This window comes from Salvelinus alpinus, chromosome 1 (genome assembly GCF_045679555.1).
Source record: "Salvelinus alpinus chromosome 1, SLU_Salpinus.1, whole genome shotgun sequence".
NCBI lineage: Eukaryota > Metazoa > Chordata > Actinopteri > Salmoniformes > Salmonidae > Salvelinus > Salvelinus alpinus.
In genome coordinates, this window is record NC_092086.1 from 900,023 (window position 1) to 926,090 (window position 26,068).

The 26,068-nt window shown below is 38.3% G+C and overlaps 1 protein-coding gene across 3 annotated transcripts in view; it reads right to left on the reverse strand.

Moving 5' to 3' along the window:
- card11 (caspase recruitment domain family, member 11) overlaps positions 1-23,482 on the reverse strand; it is a 259,869-nt gene extending 236,387 nt beyond the window's left edge. For 2 of the 3 annotated variants that reach the window (XM_071390373.1, XM_071390381.1), the window contains exon 1: positions 23,228-23,387. In XM_071390373.1, the coding sequence (XP_071246474.1) occupies positions 23,228-23,276 (49 nt within the window). In that variant the 5' untranslated portion in view covers positions 23,277-23,387. The other variant, XM_071390369.1, reaches the window with a different exon arrangement.
- Positions 23,483-26,068: the final 2,586 nt, after the last annotated feature.

Below are 26,068 nucleotides of genomic sequence, written 5' to 3' on the forward strand. Positions count from 1 at the left end.
CAGCTCCTGTCTGGCGGAAGGCTCTAGCGGCTCCTGTCTGGCGGAAGGCTCTAGCGGCTCCTGTCTGGCGGACGGCTCTGAAGGCTCATGGCAGACGGGCGGCTTTGCAGGCTCATGGCAGACGGGCGGCTTTGAAGGCTCAGTCCAGACGGGTAGTTCATGCGGCGCTTGGCAGACGGACAGTTCAGACGGTGTTGGGCAGACGGGCAGTTCAGGCGCCGCTGGGCAGACGGGCAGTTCAGGCGCCGCTGGGCAGACGGGCAGTTCAGGCACCGCTGGGCAGACGGCAGACTCTGGCCGGCTGAGACGCACTGTAGGCCTGGTGCGTGGTGCCGGAACTGGAGGTACCGGGTTAAGGACACGCACGTTCAGGCTAGTGCGGGGAGCAGCAACAGGATGCACAGGACTCTGGGGACACACAGGAGGCTTGGTGCGTGGTGCCGGAACTGGTGGTACCGGGTTGGAGACACGCACCATAGGGCGAGTGCGTGGAGGAGGAACAGGGCTCTGGAGACACACTGGAAGCCTGGTGCGTGGTGTAGGCACTGGTGGTACTGGGCTGGAGCGGGGAGGTGGCGCCGGAAATACCGGACCGTGCAGGCGTACTGGCTCCCTTGAGCACTGAGCCTGCCCAACCTTACCTGGTTGAATGCTCCCCGTCGCCCGACCAGTGCGGGGAGGTGGAATAACCCGCACCGGGCTATGTAGGCGAACCGGGGACACCATGCGTAAGGCTGGTGCCATGTATGCCGGCCCGAGGAGACGCACTGGAGACCAGACGCGTTGAGCCGGCATCATGACACCTGGCTCAATGCCCAATCTAGCCCTACCAGTGCGGGGAGGTGGAATAACCCGCACCGGGCTATGAACACGTACAGGAGACACCGTGCGCTCTACTGCGTAACACGGTGTTCGCCCGTACTCCCGCTCTCCACGGTTAGCCTGTGAAGTGGGCGCAGGTCTCCTACCTGCCCTCGGCCCACTACCTCTAAGCCCCCCCCCAAGAAATTTTTTGGGCTGACTCACAGGCTTCCTACCACGTCGTCGTGCTGCCTCCATTCGCCTGTATCCCTCCTCGCACTGCGCCAGAGAATCCCATGCGGGCTCCGGCACTGGCCCTGGGTCGATCGCCCACCTGTCGATCTCCTCCCACGTTGTGTAGTCCAGATTACGCTCCCATTGCCATTCCTCCTTGCGCTGCTCCTGTTGCCGCTTATCACGCTGCTTGATCCTGGATTGGTGGGTAATTCTGTCACGATCGATCGTCGAAGGGAGAGAGATTGGACCAAGGCGCAGCGCGTGAAAAATACATCTTCTCTTTATTATCAGAAGGAAAACGAAACAAAACAACAAACAGACGACCGTGAAGCTATAAATCTAGATAGTGCTGACACAAACACTACACATAGACACAGACAATTACCCACAAAACCCCAATGCCTATGACTGCCTTAAATATGGCTCTCAATCAGAGACAATGAACCACAGCTGCCTCTAATTGAGAACCAATCTAGGCAGCCATAGACAACTACACTAGACACTACAAAAACACATACATTCCCCATGTCACACCCTGACCTAACTAAAAAACATAAAGAAAACAAAGAATACTAAGGCACATACCCTTGTAAAACTGATCATCCTACCAATCCTCGACTTCGGTGATGTCATTTACAAAATAGCCTCCAACACTCTACTCAATAAATTGGATGCAGTCTATCACAGTGCCATCCGTTTTGTCACCAAAGCCCCGTATACTACCCACCACTGCGACCTGTACACTCTCGTTGGCTGGCCCTCGCTTCATACTCGTCGCCAAACCCACTGGCTCCAGGTCATCTACAAGACCCTGCTAGGTAAAGTCCCCCCTTATCTCAGCTCGCTGGTCACCATAGCAACACCCACCTGTAGCACGCGCTCCAGCAGGTATATCTCTCTGGTCACCCCCAAAACCAATTCTTCCTTTGGTCGCCTTTCCTTCCAGTTCTCTGCTGCCAATGACTGGAACGAACTACAAAAATCTCTGAAACTGAAAACACTTATCTCCCTCACTAGCTTTAAGCACCAGCTGTCAGAGCAGCTCACAGATTACTGCACCTGTACATAGCCCATCTATAATTTAGCCCAAACAACTACCTCTTTACCTACTGTATTTATTTATTTATTTATTTTGCTCCTTTGCACCCCATTATTTCTATCTCTGTTTTGCACATTCTTCCAATGCAAATCTACCATTCCAGTGTTTTACTTGCTATATTGTATTTACTTCGTCACCATGGCCTTTTTTTTGCCTTCACCTCCCTTATCTCACCTCATTTGCTCACATTGTATATAGACTTATTTTTCACTGTATTATTGACTGTACGTTTGTTTATTCCATGTGTAACTCTGTGTTGTTGTATGTGACGAACTGCTTTGCTTTATCTTGGCCAGGTCGCAGTTGTAAATGAGAACTTGTTCTCAACTTGCCTACTTGGTTAAATAAAGGTGAAATAAATAAATACAATTTAAACTACGAACTGTCACCTACCACACACACACACACACACACACAGACACACAGACACACACACACACACACACACACACACACACACACACACACACACACACACACACACACACACACACACACACACACACACACACACACACACACAGACAGATAGACACACAGACACACAGACACACAGGCACACACACACACAGACACACACACACACACACACACACACACACACACACACACACACACACACACACGCACACACAGACAGATAGACACACTGACACACAGACACACACACACACATAGACAGATAGACACACACACACACACACACACGCACACAGAGCACCCACAGACGTTTCCTCTTCTCTTAATTTGGAGTGTGTGACTCAGAAAGTCACTTCCCACTTCCTCCTTCTACTGCAGATGTCAAGACTCAGTTCAATGTAAGCGCCTTTATTGGCCGAGGAAACATATGTTTACATTAAATATTTATGTTAATAATAATTATGTTTACATTACTAAAGCAAGTAAAATAGATCATAAACAAAAGTGAAATAAACAATAAAATATTTACAGACTTTATATTATATCTATATATACAGTGTTGTAATGATGTACAAATAGTTAAAGTACCAAAGGGAAAATAAATAAACATAAATATAGGTTGTATTTACAATAGTGTTTGTTCTTCACTGGTTGCCCTTTTCTTGTGACAACAGGTCACAAATCTTGCTGCTGTGATTGAACACTGTGGTATTTCACCCAGTAGATATGGGAATTTATCAGAATTGGGTTTGTTTTCTAATTCTTTGTGTGTCTGTGTTATCTGAGGGAAATATGTGTCTCTAGTATGGTCATACATTTGGCAGGAGGTTAGGTAGTGCAGCTCAGTTTCCACCTAATTTTGTGGGCAGTGTGGACATAGCTTGTCTTCTCTTGAGAGCCAGGTCTGCCTTCTGCAGCCATTCTCAATAGCAAGGCTCTCGCTCCCTCCTTAATTTGGAGTCAAGTTTTCTGCCAAAGTTCTCAATAGCAAGGCTCTTTCTTTCGCTCTCCTTAATGTTGGCTCAGGTATTCTGCCACAGTGGTCAGGTATTCAGCAGCCTTTCTCAATAGCAAGGCTCTCGCTCCCTCCTTAATTTGGAGTCAAGTTTTCTGCCACAGTTCTCAATAGCAAGGCTCTCTCTCCCTCTCCTTAATGTTGGCTCAGGTATTCTGCCACAGTGGTCAGGTATTCGGCAGCCTTTCTCAATAGCAAGGCTCTCTCTCCCTCTCCTTAATGTTGGTTTTTTTGCCACTGTGAACTCTCTATTTAGGGCCAAATAGCATTTCAGTTTTTTGGTCAATTCTTTCCCATGGGTTTTCTCATGATTTGGTTGGGTCTAATTGTGATGCTGTCCTGGGGCTCTGTGGGGTGTGTTTGTGTTTGTGAACAGAGACCCAGGACCAGCTTGCTTAGGGGACTCTTCTCCAGGTTCATCTCTCTGTAGGTGATGGCTTTGTTATGGAAGGTTTGGGAATCTCTTCCTTTTAGGTGGTTGTAGAATTGAACAGCTCTTTTCTGGATTTTGATAATTAGCGGGTATCGGCCTAATTCTGCTCTGCATGGATTATTTGATGTTTTACGTTGTACACAGAGGATGTTTTTGCAGAATTCTGCAGAATCTCAATTTGATTTTTGTCCCATTTAGTGAATTCTTGGTTGGTGAGCGGACCCCAGACCTCACAACCATAAAGGGCAATGGCTTCTATAATTGATTCAAGTATTTTTAGCCAGATCCAAATTGGTATGTCGAATTTTATGTTCCTTTTGATGGCATAGGAGGCCCTTCTTGCCTTGTCTCTCAGATTGTTCACAGCTTTGTGGAAGTTACCTGTGGCGCTGGTGTTTAGGTATGTATCGTTTTCTGTGTGCTCTAGGGCAACGGTGTCTAGATGGAATTTGTATTTGTGTTCATGGCAACTGGACCTTTTTTGGAACACCATTATTTTTGTCTTACTGAGATTTACTGTCAGGGCCCAAGTCTGACAGAATCTGTGCAGAAGATCTAGGTGCTGCTGTAGGCCCTCCTTGGACAGAAGCACCCGATCATCAGCAAACAGTAGACATTTGACTTCAGATTCTAGACACTCATGCCAAATTGAGTCAAAAGTTAGGGTGAATGCGTGGTCTGTCGTTCGGTAATTTGGTAAAAAGCCAATTTGACATTTGCTCAGTACATTGTTTTCACTGAGGAAATGTACGACTCTGCTGTTAATGATAATGCAGAGGATTTTCCTGAAAGGTTGCAGTTTACGCATATCCCACGGTAGTTATTGGGGTCAAATTTGGGGTGATCAGTCCTTGGTTCCAAAAATTGGGGAATATGCCAGAGCTGAAGATGATGTTAAAGCGTTTAAGTCTTTCTCTCTCTCTCTCTCTCTCTCTCTCTTGCTCGCTCTCTCGTTATTTCTCTCTCATTATCTCTCTCACTTTCCCTGTATCTTTCCATCTCTCTCTCCCTCTCTCTCTCCCTCTCTCTTTCCCTCGCTCTCTCATTATCTCTCTCTTTCTCCATCTCTCTCTCCCTCTCTCTTTCCCTCTCTCTCTCCCTCTCTCTTTCCCTCTCTCTCTCTTGCTCGCTCTCTCATTATCTCTCTCCCTTTCCCTGTATCTTTCCATCTCTCTCTCTCTCTCTCCATCTCTCTCTCCATCTCTGTCCCCCGACCCTGTCTACACCCTCTCTTTCTTTCTATCTCTGTATATAAAGAAGGCGGAAGCTCCCTTGTCTAATCTGATTTCTAACCCTGCACTAGTCCTACAGAGTTACAGGCTTTAGTTCTAACCCTGCACTAGTCCTACAGAGTTACAGGCTTTAGTTCTAACCCTGCACTAGTCCTACAGAGTTACAGGCTTTAGTTCTAACCCTGCACTAGTCCTACAGAGTTACAGGCTTTAGTTCTAACCCTGCACTAGTCCTGGAGAGTTACAGGCTTTAGTTCTAACCCTGCACTAGTCCTACAGAGTTACAGGCTTTAGTTCTAACCCTGCACTAGTCCTGGAGAGTTACAGGCTTTAGTTCTAACTCTGCACTAGTCCTGGAGAGTTACAGGCTTTAGTTTCAGTACTCCATTAGGTTTGGGGGTTAGGGTTGGAGTTGGAGTTGGGGTTAAGGGTTAAGGGTTAGGGTTGGGGGTTAGGGTTGGGGGTTAGGGTTAGGGCTAGGGTTAGGGGTTAGGGGTTAAGGGTTAGGGTTGTAAGGTAACAACATAATTTAATCCATTTTAGAATAAGGCTGTAACGTAACAACATGTGCCTAAAAGGGGTCTGAATACTTTCCGCACTGTATTTCACTTGATAAGCAAACCAGTGTCATGCCTTTTCACAACAAAAATCTATGTACACAAATAAAAGAGATGATTATCTCCCAGTAGATCATACTGGTTTTATTGACCTCATCCTCACTTGCTCATGTGGGTAGCTACTTCCTGATATTTGATGGATGTACAATTCAGCCAATAGCTGTGGTTTTAGCAGAGCGAAATGATTGGTCAGGAGTAAAAGTTCCTGCCCCCAGAGCTGCTCTTTCTACAAATGTACAAAACTTTATATAACTTTACGAATCTCTTGATAACGTGACAACAGTGACAGAACTCAGAGCCCGTGCAGATTCAAAATCTGCATGTGAATTTTAGAAAATAAATTATGCTTGCAAATTTTATTAAATGTATTCAAATGTCAAGTTACAAGTCTGAGACCGTAAATATGTCACACATCATGATACAAGCTTCCAAAATGTAATTACACATTGGCGAATCGTCTGTCTGTCTGTCTGTCTGTCTGTCTGTCTGTCTGTCTGTCTGTCTGTCTGTCTGTCTGTCTGTCTGTCTGTCTGTCTGTCTGTCTGTCTGTCTGTCTGTCTGTCTGTCTGTCTGTCTGTCTGTCTGTCTGTCTGTCTGTCTGTCTGTCTGTCGTGTGTGTGTGTGTGTGTGTGTGTGTGTGTGTGTGTGTGTGTGTGTGTGTGTGTGTGTGTGTGTGTGTGTGTGTGTGTGTGTGTGTGTGTGTGTGTGTGTGTGTGTGTGTGTGTGTGTGTGTGTGTGTGTGTGTGTGTGTGTGTGTGTGTGCTTCATGAGGATGATAAAAGCTTCATTGTTCAGTGAAGCCTGGGGGAATATGATATCTGGGTTAAACCGGGAGAGAAACAAGAGGGAGACAGAGAGAGAGAGAGAGGGAGACAGAGAAATAGAGAGAGAGAGAGAACGAGTAACATAAAACAACCCCAACCCTAACTAACCATAATACAACTCTAACTAACCATAATACAACTCTAACTAACCATAATACAACTCTAACCCTAACTAACCATAATACAACTCTAACTAACCATAATACAACCCTAACTCTAACTAACCATAATACAACTCTAACTAACCATAATACAACCCTAACTAACCATAATACAACTCTAACCCTAACTAACCATAATACAACTCTAACTAACCATAATACAACTCTAACCCTAACTAACCATAATACAACTCTAACTCTAACTAACCGTAATACAACTCTAACCCTAACTAACCATAATACAACTCTAACTCTAACTAACCATAATACAACTCTAACTCTAACTAACCATAATACAACTCTAACTAACCGTAATACAACTCTAACTCTAACTAACCATAATACAACTCTAACTCTAACTAACCATAATACAACTCTAACTAACCATAATACAACTCTAACTCTAACTAACCATAATACAACCCTAACTAACCATAATACAACTCTAACTAACCGTAATACAACTCTAACTCTAACTAACCATAATACAACTCTAACCCTAACTAACCATAATACAACTCTAACTAACCGTAATACAACTCTAACTCTAAATAACCATAATACAACTCTAACTCTAACTAACCATAATACAACTCTAACTAACCATAATACAACTCTAACTAACCATAATACAACTCTAACTCTAACTAACCATAATACAACTCTAACTCTAACTAACCATAATACAACTCTAACTCTAACTAACCATAATACAACTCTAACTAACCATAATACAACTCTAACTAACCATAATACAACTCTAACTCTAAATAACCATAATACAACTCTAACTAACCATAATACAACTCTAACTCTAAATAACCATAATACAACTCTAACTCTAACTAACCATAATACAACTCTAACTCTAAATAACCATAATACAACTCTAACTCTAACTAACCATAATACAACGCTAACTAACCATAATACAACTCTAACTAACCATAATACAACTCTAACTCTAACTAACCATAATACAACTCTAACTAACAATAATACAACTCTAACTCTAACTAACCATAATACAACTCTAACTAACCATAATACAACTCTAACTCTAACTAACCATAATACAACTCTAACTAACCATAATACAACTCTAAATCTAACTAACCGTAATACAACTCTAACCCTAACTAACCATAACACAACTCTAACTCTAACTACCCATAATACAACTCTAACTAACCATAATACAACTCTAACTCTAACTAACCATAATACAACTCTAACTAACCATAATACAACTCTAACTCTAACTAACCATAATACAACTCTAACTCTAACTAACCATAATACAACTCTAACTAACCATAATACAACTCTAACTAACCGTAATACAACTCTAACCCTAACTAACCATAATACAACTCTAACTCTAACTACCCATAATACAACTCTAACTAACCATAATACAACTCTAACTAACCATAATACAACTCTAACTCTAACTAACCATAATACAACTCTAACTAACCATAATACAACTCTAACTAGCCATAATACAACTCTAACCCTAACTAACCATAATACAACTCTAACTAACCGTAATACAACTCTAACTCTAACTAACCATAATACAACTCTAACTAACCATAATACAACTCTAACTAACAATAATACAACTCTAACTAACCATAATACAACTCTAACTAACCATGATACAACTCTAACCCTAACTAACCATAATACAACTCTAACTCTAACTAACCATAATACAACTCTAACTAACCATAATACAACTCTAACTAACCATAATACAACTCTAACTCTAACTAACCATAATACAACTCTAACTAACCATAATACAACTCTAACTAACCATAATACAACTCTAACCCTAACTAACCATAATACAACTCTAACCCTAACTAACCATTATACAACTCTAACTAACCATAATACAACTCTAACTAACCATAATCGAACTCTAACCCTAACTAACCATAATACAACTCTAACTCTAACTAACCGTAATACAACTCTAACTCTAACTATCCATAATACAACTCTAACCCTAACTAACCATAATACAACTCTAACTAACCATAATACAACTCTAACTAACCATAATACAACTCTAACTCTAACTAACCATAATACAACTCTAACCCTAACTAACCATAATACAACTCTAACTAACCATAATACAACTCTAACTAACCATAATACAACTCTAACTCTAACTAACCATAATACAACTCTAACTAACCATAATACAACTCTAACCCTAACTAACCATAATACAACTCTAACTAACCATAATACAACTCTAACCCTAACTAACCATAATACAACTCTAACCCTAACTAACCATAATACAACTCTAACTAACCATAATACAACTCTAACCCTAACTAACCATAATACAACTCTAACTAACCGTAATACAACTCTAACTCTAACTAACCATAATACAACTCTAACTCTAACTAACCATAATACAACTCTAACTAACCGTAATACAACTCTAACTCTAACTAACCATAATACAACTCTAACCCTAACTAACCATAATACAACTCCAACTCTAACTAACCATAATACAACTCTAACCCTAACTAACCATAATACAACTCCAACTCTAACTAACCATAATACAACTCTAACCCTAACTAACCATAATACAACTCTAACTCTAACTACCCATAATACAACTCTAACCCTAACTAACCATAATACAACTCTAACCCTAATTAACCATAATACAACTCTAACTAACCGTAATACAACTCTAACTAACCATAATACAACTCTAACCCTAACTAACCATAATACAACTCTAACTCTAACTAACCATAGTACAACTCTAACTAACCATAATACAACTCTAACTAACCATAATACAACTCTAACCCTAACTAACCATAATACAACTCTAACTCTAACTAACCATAATACAACTCTAACTAACCATAATACAACTCTAACTAACCATAATACAACTCTAACTCTAACTAACCATAATACAACTCTAACTCTAACTAACCATAATACAACTCTATCTCTAACTAACCATAATACAACTCTAACTCTAACTAACCATAATACAACTCTAACTAACCATAATACAACTCTAACTCTAACTAACCATAATACAACTCTAACTAACCATAATACAACTCTAACTAACCGTAATACAACTCTAACTAACCATAATACAACTCTAACTAACCATAATACAACTCTAACTAACCATAATACAACTCTACCTAACCATAATACAACTCTAACTAACCATAATACAACTCTAACTCTAACTAACCATAATACAACTCTAACTAACCATAATACAACTCTAACTCTAACTAACCATAATACAACTCTAACTCTAACTAACCATAATACAACTCTAACTAACCATAATACAACTCTACCTAACCATAATACAACTCTAACTAACCATAATACAACTCTTACTAACCATAATACAACTCTAACTAACCATAATACAACTCTAACTAACCATAATACAACTCTAACTCTAACTAACAATAATACAACTCTAACTAACCATAATACAACTCTAACTCTAACTAACCATAATACAACTCTAACTAACCATAATACAACTCTAACCCTAACTAACCATAATACAACTCTAACTCTAACTAACCATAATACAACTCTAACTAACCATAATACAACTCTAAATAACCATAATACAACTCTAACTCTAACTAACCATAATACAACTCTAACTAACCATAATACAACTCTAACTAACCATAATACAACTCTAACTCTAACTAACCATAATACAACTCTAACTAACCATAATACAACTCTAACCCTAACTAACCATAATACAACTCTAACCCTAACTAACCATAATACAACTCTAACCCTAAATAACCATAATACAACTCTAACTCTAACTAACCATAATACAACTCTAACTAACCGTAATACAACTCTAACTAACCATAATACAACTCTAACCCTAACTAACCATAATACAACTCTAACCCTAACTAACCATAATACAACTCTAAACCTAACTAACCATAATACAACTCTACCTAACCATAATACAACTCTAACTAACCATAATACAACTCTAACTAACCATAACACAACTCTAACTAACCATAATACAACTCTAACTCTAACTAACCATTATACAACTCTAACTAACCATAATACAACTCTAACTCTAACTAACCATAATACAACTCTAAACCTAACTAACCATAATACAACTTTAACCCTAACTAACCATAATACAACTCTAACTAACCATAATACAACTCTAACCCTAACTAACCATAATACAACTCTAACTAACCATAATACAACTCTAACCCTAACTAACCATAATACAACTCTAACTCTAACTAACCATAATACAACTCTAACTAACCATAATACAACTCTAACTAACCATAATACAACTCTAACTCGAACTAACCATAATACAACTCTAACTAACCATAATACAACTCTAACTCTAACTAACCATAATACAACTCTAACCCTAACTAACAATAATACAACTCTAACTCTAACTAACCATAATACAACTCTAACTAACCATAATACAACTCTAACTAACCATAATACAACTCTAACTAACCATAATACAACTCTAACTCTAACTAACCATAATACAACTCTAACTCCAACTAACCATAATACAACTCCAACTCTAACTAACCATAATACAACTCTAACTCTAACTAACCATAATACAACTCTAACTAACCATGATACAACTCTAACTAACCATAATACAACTCTAACTAACCATAATACAAGTCTAACTAACCATAATACAACTCTAACTAACCATAATACAACTCTAACTAACCATAATACAACTCTAACTCTAACTAACCATAATACAACTCTAACTAACCATAATACAACTCTAACTCTAACTAACCATAATACAACTCTAACTAACCATAATACAACTCTAACCCTAACTAACCACATACAACTCTAACTAACCATAATACAACTCTAACTAACCATAATACAACTCTAACTAACCATACTACAACTCTACCTAACCATAATACAACTCTAACTAACCATAATACAACTCTAACCCTAACTAACCATAATACAACTCTAACTCTAACTAACCATAAAACAACTCTAACTAACCATAATACAACTCTAACTAACCATAAAACAACTCTAACTCTAACTAACCATGATACAACTCTAACTAACCATAATACAACTCTAACTAACCATAATACAAGTCTAACTAACCATAATACAACTGTAACTAACCATAATACAACTCTAACTAACCATAATACAACTCTAACTCTAACTAACCATAATACAACTCTAACTAACCATAATACAACTCTAACTCTAACTAACCATAATACAACTCTAACCCTAACTAACCATAATACAACTCTAACTAACCATAATACAACTCTAACTAACCATAATACAACTCTAACTCTAACTAACCATAATACAACTCTAACTCTAACTAACCATAATACAACTCTAACCCTAACTAACCATAATACAACTCTAACTCTAACTAACCATAATACAACTCTAACCCTAACTAACCATAATACAACTCTAACTAACCATAATACAACTCTAACTCTAACTAACCATAATACAACTCTAAACCTAACTAACCATAATACAACTCTAACTAACCATAATACAACTCTAACTAACCATAATACAACTCTAACCCTAACTAACCATAATACAACTCTAACTAACCATAATACAACTCTAACCCTAACTAACCATAATACAACTCTAACTCTAACTAACCATAATACAACTCTAACTAACCATAATACAACTCTAACTAACCATAATACAACTCTAACTAACCATAATACAACTCTAACTAACCATAATACAACTCTAACTAACCATTATAAAACTCTAACCCTAACTAACCATAATACAACTCTAACTAACCATAATACAACTCTAACTAACCATAATACAACTCTAACCCTAACTAACCATAATACAACTCTAACTAACCATAATACAACTCTAACCCTAACTAACCATAATACAACTCTAACTAACCATAATACAACTCTAACCCTACCTAACCATAATACAACTATAACTCTAACTAACCATAATACAACTCTAACCCTAACTAACCATAATACAACTCTAACCCTAACTAACCATAATACAACTCTAACCCTAACTAACCATAATACAACTCTAACTAACCATAATACAACTCTAACTAACCATAATACAGCTCTAACCCTAACTAACCATAACACAATTCTAACTAACCATAATACAACTCTAACTCTAACTAACCATAATACAACTCTAACCCTAACTAACCATAATACAACTCTAACTAACCATAATACAACTCTAACTAACCATAATACAACTCTAACTAACCATAATACAACTCTAACTAACCATAATACAACTCTACCTAACCATAATACAACTCTAACTAACCATAATACAACTCTTACTAACCATAATACAACTCTAACTAACCATAATACAACTCTAACTAACCATAATACAACTCTAACTCTAACTAACAATAATACAACTCTAACTAACCATAATACAACTCTAACTCTAACTAACCATAATACAACTCTAACTAACCATAATACAACTCTAACCCTAACTAACCATAATACAACTCTAACTCTAACTAACCATAATACAACTCTAACTAACCATAATACAACTCTAAATAACCATAATACAACTCTAACTCTAACTAACCATAATACAACTCTAACTAACCATAATACAACTCTAACTAACCATAATACAACTCTAACTCTAACTAACCATAATACAACTCTAACTAACCATAATACAACTCTAACCCTAACTAACCATAATACAACTCTAACCCTAACTAACCATAATACAACTCTAACCCTAAATAACCATAATACAACTCTAACTCTAACTAACCATAATACAACTCTAACTAACCGTAATACAACTCTAACTAACCATAATACGACTCTAACCCTAACTAACCATAATACAACTCTAACCCTAACTAACCATAATACAACTCTAACTCTAACTAACCATAATACAACTCTAACTAACCGTAATACAACTCTAACTAACCATAATACAACTCTAAACCTAACTAACCATAATACAACTCTACCTAACCATAATACAACTCTAACTAACCATAATACAACTCTAACTAACCATAACACAACTCTAACTAACCATAATACAACTCTAACTCTAACTAACCATTATACAACTCTAACTAACCATAATACAACTCTAACTCTAACTAACCATAATACAACTCTAAACCTAACTAACCATAATACAACTTTAACCCTAACTAACCATAATACAACTCTAACTAACCATAATACAACTCTAACCCTAACTAACCATAATACAACTCTAACTAACCATAATACAACTCTAACCCTAACTAACCATAATACAACTCTAACTCTAACTAACCATAATACAACTCTAACTAACCATAATACAACTCTAACTAACCATAATACAACTCTAACTCTAACTAACCATAATACAACTCTAACTAACCATAATACAACTCTAACTCTAACTAACCATAATACAACTCTAACCCTAACTAACCATAATACAACTCTAACTCTAACTAACCATAATACAACTCTAACTAACCATAATACAACTCTAACTAACCATAATATAACTCTAACTAACCATAATACAACTCTAACTCTAACTAACCATAATACAACTCTAACTCCAACTAACCATAATACAACTCCAACTCTAACTAACCATAATACAACTCTAACTCTAACTAACCATAATACAACTCTAACTAACCATGATACAACTCTAACTAACCATAATACAACTCTAACTAACCATAATACAAGTCTAACTAACCATAATACAACTCTAACTAACCATAATACAACTCTAACTAACCATAATACAACTCTAACTCTAACTAACCATAATACAACTCTAACTAACCATAATACAACTCTAACTCTAACTAACCATAATACAACTCTAACTAACCATAATACAACTCTAACCCTAACTAACCATATACAACTCTAACTAACCATAATACAACTCTAACTAACCATAATACAACTCTAACTAACCATACTACAACTCTACCTAACCATAATACAACTCTAACTAACCATAATACAACTCTAACCCTAACTAACCATAATACAACTCTAACTCTAACTAACCATAAAACAACTCTAACTAACCATAATACAACTCTAACTAACCATAATACAACTCTAACTCTAACTAACCATGATACAACTCTAACTAACCATAATACAACTCTAACTAACCATAATACAAGTCTAACTAACCATAATACAACTGTAACTAACCATAATACAACTCTAACTAACCATAATACAACTCTAACTCTAACTAACCATAATACAACTCTAACTAACCATAATACAACTCTAACTCTAACTAACCATAATACAACTCTAACTAACCATAATACAACTCTAACCCTAACTAACCATAATACAACTCTAACTAACCATAATACAACTCTAACTAACCATAATACAACTCTAACTCTAACTAACCATAATACAACTCTAACTCTAACTAACCATAATACAACTCTAACTAACCATAATACAACTCTAACCCTAACTAACCATAATACAACTCTAACTCTAACTAACCATAATACAACTCTAACCCTAACTAACCATAATACAACTCTAACTAACCATAATACAACTCTAACTCTAACTAACCATAATACAACTCTAAACCTAACTAACCATAATACAACTCTAACTAACCATAATACAACTCTAACTAACCATAATACAACTCTAACTAACCATAATACAACTCTAACCCTAACTAACCATAATACAACTCTAACTCTAACTAACCATAATACAACTCTAACTAACCATAATACAACTCTAACTAACCATAATACAACTCTAACTAACCATAATACAACTCTAACTAACCATTATAAAACTCTAACCCTAACTAACCATAATACAACTCTAACTAACCATAATACAACTCTAACTAACCATAATACAACTCTAACCCTAACTAACCATAATACCACTCTAACTAACCATAATACAACTCTAACCCTAACTAACCATAATACAACTCTAACTAACCATAATACAACTCTAACCCTACCTAACCATAATACAACTCTAACCCTAACTAACCATAATACAACTCTAACTAACCATAATACAACTCTAACTAACCATAATACAACTCTAACTCTAACTAACCATAATACAACTCTAACTCTAACTAACCATAATACAACTCTAACTAACCATAATACAACTCTAACCCTAACTAACCATAATACAACTCTAACTCTAACTAACCATAATACAACTCTAACCCTAACTAACCATAATACAACTCTAACTAACCATAATACAACTCTAACTCTAACTAACCATAATACAACTCTAAACCTAACTAACCATAATACAACTCTAACTAACCATAATACAACTCTAACTAACCATAATACAACTCTAACTAACCATAATACAACTCTAACCCTAACTAACCATAATACAACTCTAACTAACCATAATACAACTCTAACCCTAACTAACCATAATACAACTCTAACTCTAACTAACCATAATACAACTCTAACTAACCATAATACAACTCTAACTAACCATAATACAACTCTAACTAACCATAATACAACTCTAACTAACCATTATAAAACTCTAACCCTAACTAACCATAATACAACTCTAACTAACCATAATACAACTCTAACTAACCATAATACAACTCTAACCCTAACTAACCATAATACCACTCTAACTAACCATAATACAACTCTAACCCTAACTAACCATAATACAACTCTAACTAACCATAATACAACTCTAACCCTACCTAACCATAATACAACTATAACTCTAACTAACCATAATACAACTCTAACTAACCATAATACAACTCTAACCCTAACTAACCATAATACAACTCTAACCCTAACTAACCATAATACAACTCTAACCCTAACTAACCATAATACAACTCTAACTAACCATAATACAACTCTAACTAACCATAATACAACTCTAACCCTAACTAACCATAACACAATTCTAACTAACCATAATACAACTCTAACTCTAACTAACCATAATACAACTCTAACCCTAACTAACCATAATACAACTCTAACTAACCATAATACAACTCTAACTAACCATAATACAACTCTAACTAACCATAATACAACTCTAACTAACCATAATACAACTCTAACTAACCATAATACAACCCTAACTAACCATAATACAACTCTAACTCTAACTAACCATAATACAACTCTAACTAACCATAATACAACTCTAACTAACCATAATACAACTCTAACTAACCATAATACAACTCTAACTAACCATAATACAACCCTAACTAACCATAATACAACTCTAACTCTAACTAACCATAATACAACTCTAACTAACCATAATACAACTCTAACTCTAACTAACCATAATACAACTCTAACCCTAACTAACCATAATACAACTCTAACTAACCATAATACAACTCTAACTAACCATAATACAACTCTAACTAACCATAATACAACTCTAACTAACCATAATACAACTCTAACTAACCATAATACAACTCTAACTAACCATAATACAACTCTAACTCTAACTAACCATAATACAACTCTAACCCTAACTAACCATAATACAACTCTAACTAACCATAATACAACTCTAACTCTAACTAACCATAATACAACTCTAACCCTAACTAACCATAATACAACTCTAACTAACCATAATACAACTCTAACTAACCATAATACAACTCTAACTAACCATAATACAACTCTAACCCTAACTAACCATAATACAACTCTAACTCTAACTAACCATAATACAACTCTAACTAACCATAATACAACTCTAACTAACCATAATACAACTATAACTAACCATAATACAACCCTAAATAACCATAATACAACTCTAACTCTAACTAACCATAATACAACTCTAACTAACCATAATACAACTCTAACTCTAACTAACCATAATACAACTCTAACTCTAACTAACCATAATACAACTCTAACTAACCATAATACAACTCTAACTAACCATAATACAACTCTAACTAACCATAATACAACTCTAACTAACCATAATACAACTCTAACTAACCATAATAAAACTCTAACCCTAACTAACCATAATACAACTCTAACTAACCATAATAAAACTCTAACCCTAACTAACCATAATACAACTCTAACCCTAACTAACCATTATACAACTCTAACTAACCGTAATACAACTCTAACTCTAACTAACCATAATACAACTCTAACTAACCATAATACAACTCTAACTAACAATAATACAACTCTAACTAACCATAATACAACTCTAACTAACCATGATACAACTCTAACCCTAACTAACCATAATACAACTCTAACTCTAACTAACCATAATACAACTCTAACTAACCATAATACAACTCTAACTAACCATAATACAACTATAACTAACCATAATACAACCCCCAACTATTAGTGTACAAGATGTACAGGAGTGGGGACAAAACACATCCCTGAGGAGAGCCTGTGTTGGTGGTGGAGTGGGGACAAAACACATCTCTGAGGAGAGACTGTGTTGGTGGTGGAGTGGGGACAAAACACATCTCTGAGGAGAGTCTGTGGTGGAGTGGGGACAAAACACATCCCTGAGGAGAGACTGTGTTGGTGGTGGAGTGGGGACAAAACACATCTCTGAGGAGAGACTGTGGTGGAGTGGGGACAAAACACATCCCTGAGGAGAGCCTGTGTTGGTGATGGAGTGGGGACAAAACACATCTCTGAGGAGAGCCTGTGTTGGTGGTGGAGTGGGGACAAAACACATCCCTGAGGAGAGTCTGTGTTGGTGGTGGAGTGGGGACAAAACACATCCCTGAGGAGAGCCTGTGGTAGAGTGGGGACAAAACACATCCCTGAGGAGAGACTGTGTTGGTGTTGGAGTGGGGACAAAACACATCTCTGAGGAGAGTCTGTGTTGGTGGTGGAGTGGGGACAAAACACATCCCTGAGGAGAGCCTGTGTTGGTGATGGAGTGGGGACAAAACACATCTCTGAGGAGAGCCTGTGTTGGTGGTGGAGTGGGGACAAAACATATCCCTGAGGAGAGTCTGTGTTGGTGGTGGAGTGGGGACAAAACACATCCCTGAGGAGAGCCTGTGTTGGAGTGGGGACAAAACACATCCCTGAGGAGAGCCTGTGTTGGTGTTGGAGTGGGGACAAAACACATCTCTGAGGAGAGCCTGTGTTGGTGGTGGAGTGGGGACAAAACACATCCCTGAGGAGAGACTGTGTTGGTGGTGGAGTGGGGACAAAACACGTCCCTGAGGAGAGACTGTGTTGGTGGTGGAGTGGGGACAAAACACATCCCTGAGGAGAGACTGTGTTGGTGGTGGAGTGGGGACAAAACACGTCCCTGAGGAGAGACTGTGTTGGTGGTGGAGTGGGGACAAAACACATCCCTGAAGAGAGCCTGTGTTGGTGGTGGAGTGGGGACAAAACACATCCCTGAGGAGAGCCTGTGTTGGTGGTGGAGTGGGGACAAAACACATCTCTGAGGAGAGTCTGTGTTGGTGGTGGAGTGGGGACAAAACACATCCCTGAGGAGAGCCTGTGTTGGTGATGGAGTGGGGACAAAACACATCCCTGAGGAGAGTCTGTGTTGGTGGTGGAGTGGGGACAAAACACATCCCTGAGGAGAGTCTGTGTTGGTGGTGGAGTGGGGACAAAACACATCCCTGAGGAGAGCCTGTGTTGGAGTGGGGACAAAACACATCTCTGAGGAGAGACTGTGTTGGTGGTGGAGTGGAGACAAAACACATCTCTGAGGAGAGCCTGTGTTGGTGGTGGAGTGGGGACAAAACACATCCCTGAGGAGAGACTGTGTTGGTGGTGGAGTGGGGACAAAACACGTCCCTGAGGAGAGACTGTGTTGGTGGTGGAGTGGGGACAAAACACATCCCTGAGGAGAGACTGTGTTGGTGGTGGAGTGGGGACAAAACACGTCCCTGAGGAGAGACTGTGTTGGTGGTGGAGTGGGGACAAAACACATCCCTGATGAGAGCCTGTGTTGGTGGTGGAGTGGGGACAAAACACATCCCTGAGGAGAGCCTGTGTTGGTGATGGAGTGGAGATCAAACACATCCCTGAGGAGAGCCTGTGTTGGTGGTGGGGTGGGGACAAATCACATCCCTGAGGAGAGTCTGTGTTGGTGGTGGAGTGGGGACAAAACACATCCCTGAGGAGAGTCTGTGTTGGTGGTGGAGTGGGGACAAAACACGTCCCTGAGGAGAGAATGTGTTGGTGTTGGAGTGGGGACAAAACACATCCCTGAGGAGAGTCTGTGTTGGTGTTGGAGTGGGGACAAAACACATCCCTGAGGAGAGTCTGTGTTGGTGGTGGAGTGGGGACAAGACACATCTCTGAGGAGAGTCTGTGTTGGTGATGGAGTGGGGACAAAACACATCTCTGAGGAGAGCCTGTGTTGGTGGTGCGTATGTCCGACACGTGGGGACCTATTTTGACTCGCTGTGAGCGTTGGCTCAGGAAGTCCAACTGCCACAAAACCAGCCCCCCATCTAAGGAGAAGTCCCGAATGAGTCTCTGTGCCAGAATGTAGGGCTACTATACTGTACTATACTGACTGTGTATACTATATCCTGTACTATACTATACTATACTGACTGTTTATACTATATCCTGTACTATACTATACTGTACTATACCGACTGTGTATACTATATCCTGTACTATACTATACTATACTATTCTGACTGTGTATACTATATCCTGTACTATACTATACTGTACTATTCTGACTGTGTATACTATATCCTGTACTATACTATACTGTACTATTCTGACTGTGTATACTATATCCTGTACTATACTATACTGTACTATTCTGACTGTGTATACTATATCCTGTACTGTACTATACTGTACTATTCTGACTGTGTATACTATATCCTGTACTGTACTATACTGTACTATTCTGACTGTGTATACTTTATGCTTACTGTACTATACTATACTATACTGACTGTATATAATATATACTTACTGTACTATACTATACTGTACTATACTGACTGTATATAATATATACTTACTGTACTATATTGTACTATTCTGACTGTGTATACTTTATGCTTACTGTACTATACTATACTGTACTATACTGACTGTATATAATATATACTTACTGTACTATACTATACTGTACTATACTGACTGTATATACTATGTGCTTACTATACTATACTGTACTATACTGACTGTATATAATATATACTTGCTGCACTATACTATACTGTACTATACTGACTGTATATAATATATACTTACTGTACTATACTATACTGTACTATACTGACTGTATATACTATGTGCTTGCTATACTATACTGTACTATACTGACTGTATTTAATATATACTTACTGTACTATACTATACTGTACTATACTGCCTGTATATACTATGTGCTTACTATACTATACGGTACTATACTGACTGTATGTAATATATACTTGCTGCACTGTACTATAATGTACTATACTGACTGTATATACTATATACGTACTGTACTATACTATAATGTACTATACTGACTGTATATACTTACTGTACTATACTATACTGTACTATACTGACTGTATATAATATATACTTACTGTACTATACTATACTGTACTATACTGACTGTATATACTATATACGTACTGTACTATACTATACTGTACTATACTGACTGTATATACTATATACTTGCTGTACTATACTTTACTATACTGACTGTATATACTATATACTTGCTGTACTATACTGCACTATACTGACTGTATGTACTATATACTTACTGTACTGTACTATACTGGCTGTATAAACTATATACTATACTACAATATACTGACTGTATATACTTACTGTACTGTACTATACTGTACTGACTATATGTACTATATACTTACTGTACTGTACTATACTGTACTGACTATATGTACTATATACTTACTGTACTGTACTATACTGGCTGTATAAACTATATACTATACTACACTATACTGACTGTATATACTTACTGTACTGTACTATACTGTACTGACTATATGTACTATATACTTACTGTACTGTACTATACTGTACTGACTATATGTACTATATACTTACTGTACTGTACTATACTGTACTATACTGACTCAGTATTAGGGTCTCTCTCCTCTCTCTACGGCAGTCACTCTATCTTTCTGTTTCCTGTAGTCTGTTTCTCTCCTCCATTTCTCTCTCTCTCCTCTCTCTAAGGCATGGCATTCACTCTATCTTTCTGTTTCCTGTAGTCTGTTTCTCTCCTCCATTTCTCTCTCTCTCCTCTCTCTAAGGCATTCACTCTATCTTTCTGTTTCCTGTAGTCTGTTTCTCTCCTCCATTTCTCTCTCTCTCCTCTCTCTAAGGCATTCACTCTATCTTTCTGTTTCCTGTAGTCTGTTTCTCTCCTCCATTTCTCTCTCTCTCCTCTCTCTAAGGCATGGCATTCACTCTATCTTTCTGTTTCCTGTAGTCTGTTTCTCTCCTCCATTTCTCTCTCTCTCCTCTCTCTAAGGCATTCACTCTATCTTTCTGTTTCCTGTAGTCTGTTTCTCTCCTCCATTTCTCTCTCTCTCCTCTCTCTAAGGCATTCACTCTATCTTTCTGTTTCCTGTAGTCTGTTTCTCTCCTCCATTTCTCTCTCTCTCCTCTCTCTACGGCATTCACTCTATCTTTCTGTTTCCTGTAGTCTGTTTCTCTCCTCCATTTCTCTCTCTCTCCTCTCTCTACGGCATTCACTCTATCTTTCTGTTTCCTGTAGTCTCTGTTTCTCTCCTCCATTTCTCTCTCTCTCCTCTCTCTACGGCATTCACTCTATCTTTCTGTTTCCTGTAGTCTGTTTCTCTCCTCCATTTCTCTCTCTCTCCTCTCTCTACGGCATTCACTCTATCTTTCTGTTTCCTGTAGTCTGTTTCTCTCCTCCATTTCTCTCTCTCTCCTCTCTCTACGGCATTCACTCTATCTTTCTGTTTCCTGTAGTCTCTGTTTCTCTCCTCCATTTCTCTCTCTCTCCTCTCTCTACGGCATTCACTCTATCTTTCTGTTTTCCTGTAGTCTCTGTTTCTCTCCTCCATTTCTCTCTCTCTCCTCTCCATCGTTTTGGTTAAACTGATACACATGACTATTAGACAATTAAACTATTTAAATCTTTACATCTTTACCCAGCTTTACCCAGCTTAGCAGTTGAAAACATAAATGAATGAAAGTTATTTACCTGACAAAGACGACGAACTGACTGTAGAGAGTCGCTGACACCCAGGCATCTAACGCTGCTCAGAGAGAGAGAGAGAGAGAGAGAGAGAGAGAGAGAGAGGTTTACTCCATTCTAAACAAACTGATGTTTATCTGAGGACCGATCAGCTGGACTGAGAAGTGAATTTATACTACCAAAATGTCACCTGCCACACACACAGACACAGAAAGAGCGGGGGCGGGGTGAGGGTGAAAATAACAAGTGCATCGCGCTGAGCGGCGGAGTGTGAAAGAGCCAATAACACCCCTTTGAATTGAATTGAGATAGAGAGAGAGAAATAGAGAGAGAGAGAGAGAGAGAGAGAGAGAGAGAGAGAGAGAGAGAGAGAGAGAGAGAGAGAGAGAGAGAGAGAGAGAGAGAGAGAGAGAGAGAGAGAGAGAGAGAGAGAGAGAGAGAGAGAGAGAGAGAGATAGAGGGAGAGAGAGAGAGAGAGAGAGAGAGAGAGAGAGAGAGAGAGAGAGAGAGAGAGAGAGAGAGAGAGAGAGAGAGAGAGAGAGAGAGAGAGAGAGAGAGAGAGAGAGAGAGAGAGAGAGAGAGAGAGAGAGAGAGAGAGAGAGAGAGAGAGAGAGAGAGAGAGAGAGAGAGAGAGAGAGAGAGAGAGAGAGAGAGAGAGAGAGAGAGAGAGAGAGAGAGAGAGAGAGAAATAGAGGGAGGGCGAGAGAGAGAGAGAGAAATAAAGGGAGAGAGAGAGAGAGAGAGAGAGAGAGAGAGAGAGAGAGACCCATATTTGTCACCATTTCCATTTGACAATAAGTTTGTTTTAGAAGTTACAGCTCTCCAAAAGACTCTACAGAGTCAATACAATGGATCTGGACTGGACCCGGGGGAGGTTTGTTCTCCAAAAGACTCTACACAGTCAATACAATGGATCTGGACTGGACCCGGAGGAGGTTTGTTCTCCAAAAGACTCTACAGAGTCTATACAATGGATCTGGACTGGACCCGGAGGAGGTTTGTTCTCCAAAAGACTCTACACAGTCAATACAATGGATCTGGACTGGACCCGGAGGAGGTTTGTTCTCCAAAAGACTCTACAGAGTCAATACAATGGATCTGGACTGGACCCGGAGGAGGTTTGTTCTCCAAAAGACTCTACACAGTCAATACAATGGATCTGGACTGGACCCGGAGGAGGTTTGTTCTCCAAAAGACTCTACACAGTCAATACAATGGATCTGGACTGGACCCGGAGGAGGTTTGTTTGCGGAGCGCTCTACCTAGTTCCGTTTTGCATAGACTGTGAAGTCACTGTGGAGAGCCCATAGAGGTAGATAGAGGACTCATCTTTGTATATGAGCCATTATAGAGCCCAACAGTGGAGGTGTCAAAATACCCATAAGACCTAGCGGTCAAACAGGGAAATGGTTCCAATGGTTTTTCCACCATTCATTTTCCCCATAGGGGATTTAAGAAACTCTTTAAATAAGGGCTGTGTTTTGTGTAGGCTCACCCTGGTGTGATGTTTTGGTAACCATGGAGGCTTACCCTGGCCTGACGTTTTCAGTTCATCTCTAACAGGTATTGATCCTGCAGGTCATCTCTAACAGGTATTGATCCTGCAGGTCATCTCTAACAGGTATTGATCCTGCAGGTCATCTCTAACAGGTATTGATCCTGCAGGTCATCTATAACAGGTATTGTGCCAATTTAAAACTTGCACAAGACATTTCACAGAATTGTCCATTTAAAACTTCTTCGGGATCGGTGTCCCTTCCATGGGACGGTTGAGCCAACGTAGGCTAATGCGATTAGCATGAGATTGTAAGTAACAAGAAAATTTACCAGGACATAGACATATCTGATATTTGCAGAAAGCTTAAATTCTTGTTAATCTAACTGCACTGTCCAATTTACAGTAGCTATTACAATGAAAGAATACAATGCTATTGTTTAAAGAGCGTGCCCATTTTTGAACATGAAAAGTTATTAATAAACAAACTAGGCACATTTGAGCAGTCATGATACAGCATTTTGAACAGAAATGCAAGGGTTCATTGGATCAGTCTTAAACTTTGCACTGCTGCCATCTAGTGGCCAAAATCTAAATTGCACCTGGGCTGGATTATGGCCTTTCTCTTGCATTTCAAAGATGATGGTACAAAAAACATACAAAAGAACAGGTGTTTTTTTCTTTGTATTCTCTTTTACCAGATCTATTGTGTTATATTCTCCTACATTCCTTTCACATTTCAACAAACTTCAAAGTGTTTTCTTTCAAATGGTACCAAGAATATGCATATCCTTGCTTCAGGGCCTGAGCTACAGGCAGTTAGATTTGGGTATGTCATTTTAGGCGAAAATTGAAAAAAGGGGCGGATCCTTATTAAAGAAATGTAGCCAATTTATTAATTGCTACATTTAGCTAACATCAGATAGTTAATACAGAGATTCTTACCTTTGCCTCCATTTGGCAGTCTGGTCCAGATCATCATGGAATTTTAAGTTCTTTATGATAGCGACATTAGCAATGGTGCTACCCATGCTAATACAGAGAGCACTTGTCCATGTTTGAGTGCATCAAAACCGTGATGTATCATGGGTAAATTGTGACTGACTGACTGACTGATCTACAAATAATATTGAGTAGCTATTTATAATGCAAGATAATTTATAGATTACCCAGTCTCGCCGTTTTCTGCAATGTCGAACGCACCCTTTAAACTTAAACCCTATAGAGCTCGGCATCTTGTAGTCCTCAAACCCAGAAAATGTACGGTGAAAGACTTGGGTTTGGGATAAACGTCAAAAAATGGGACCCGTTTCAGGAAACTAGGCGTATGTCGCGGGTCACCACTTCACAGG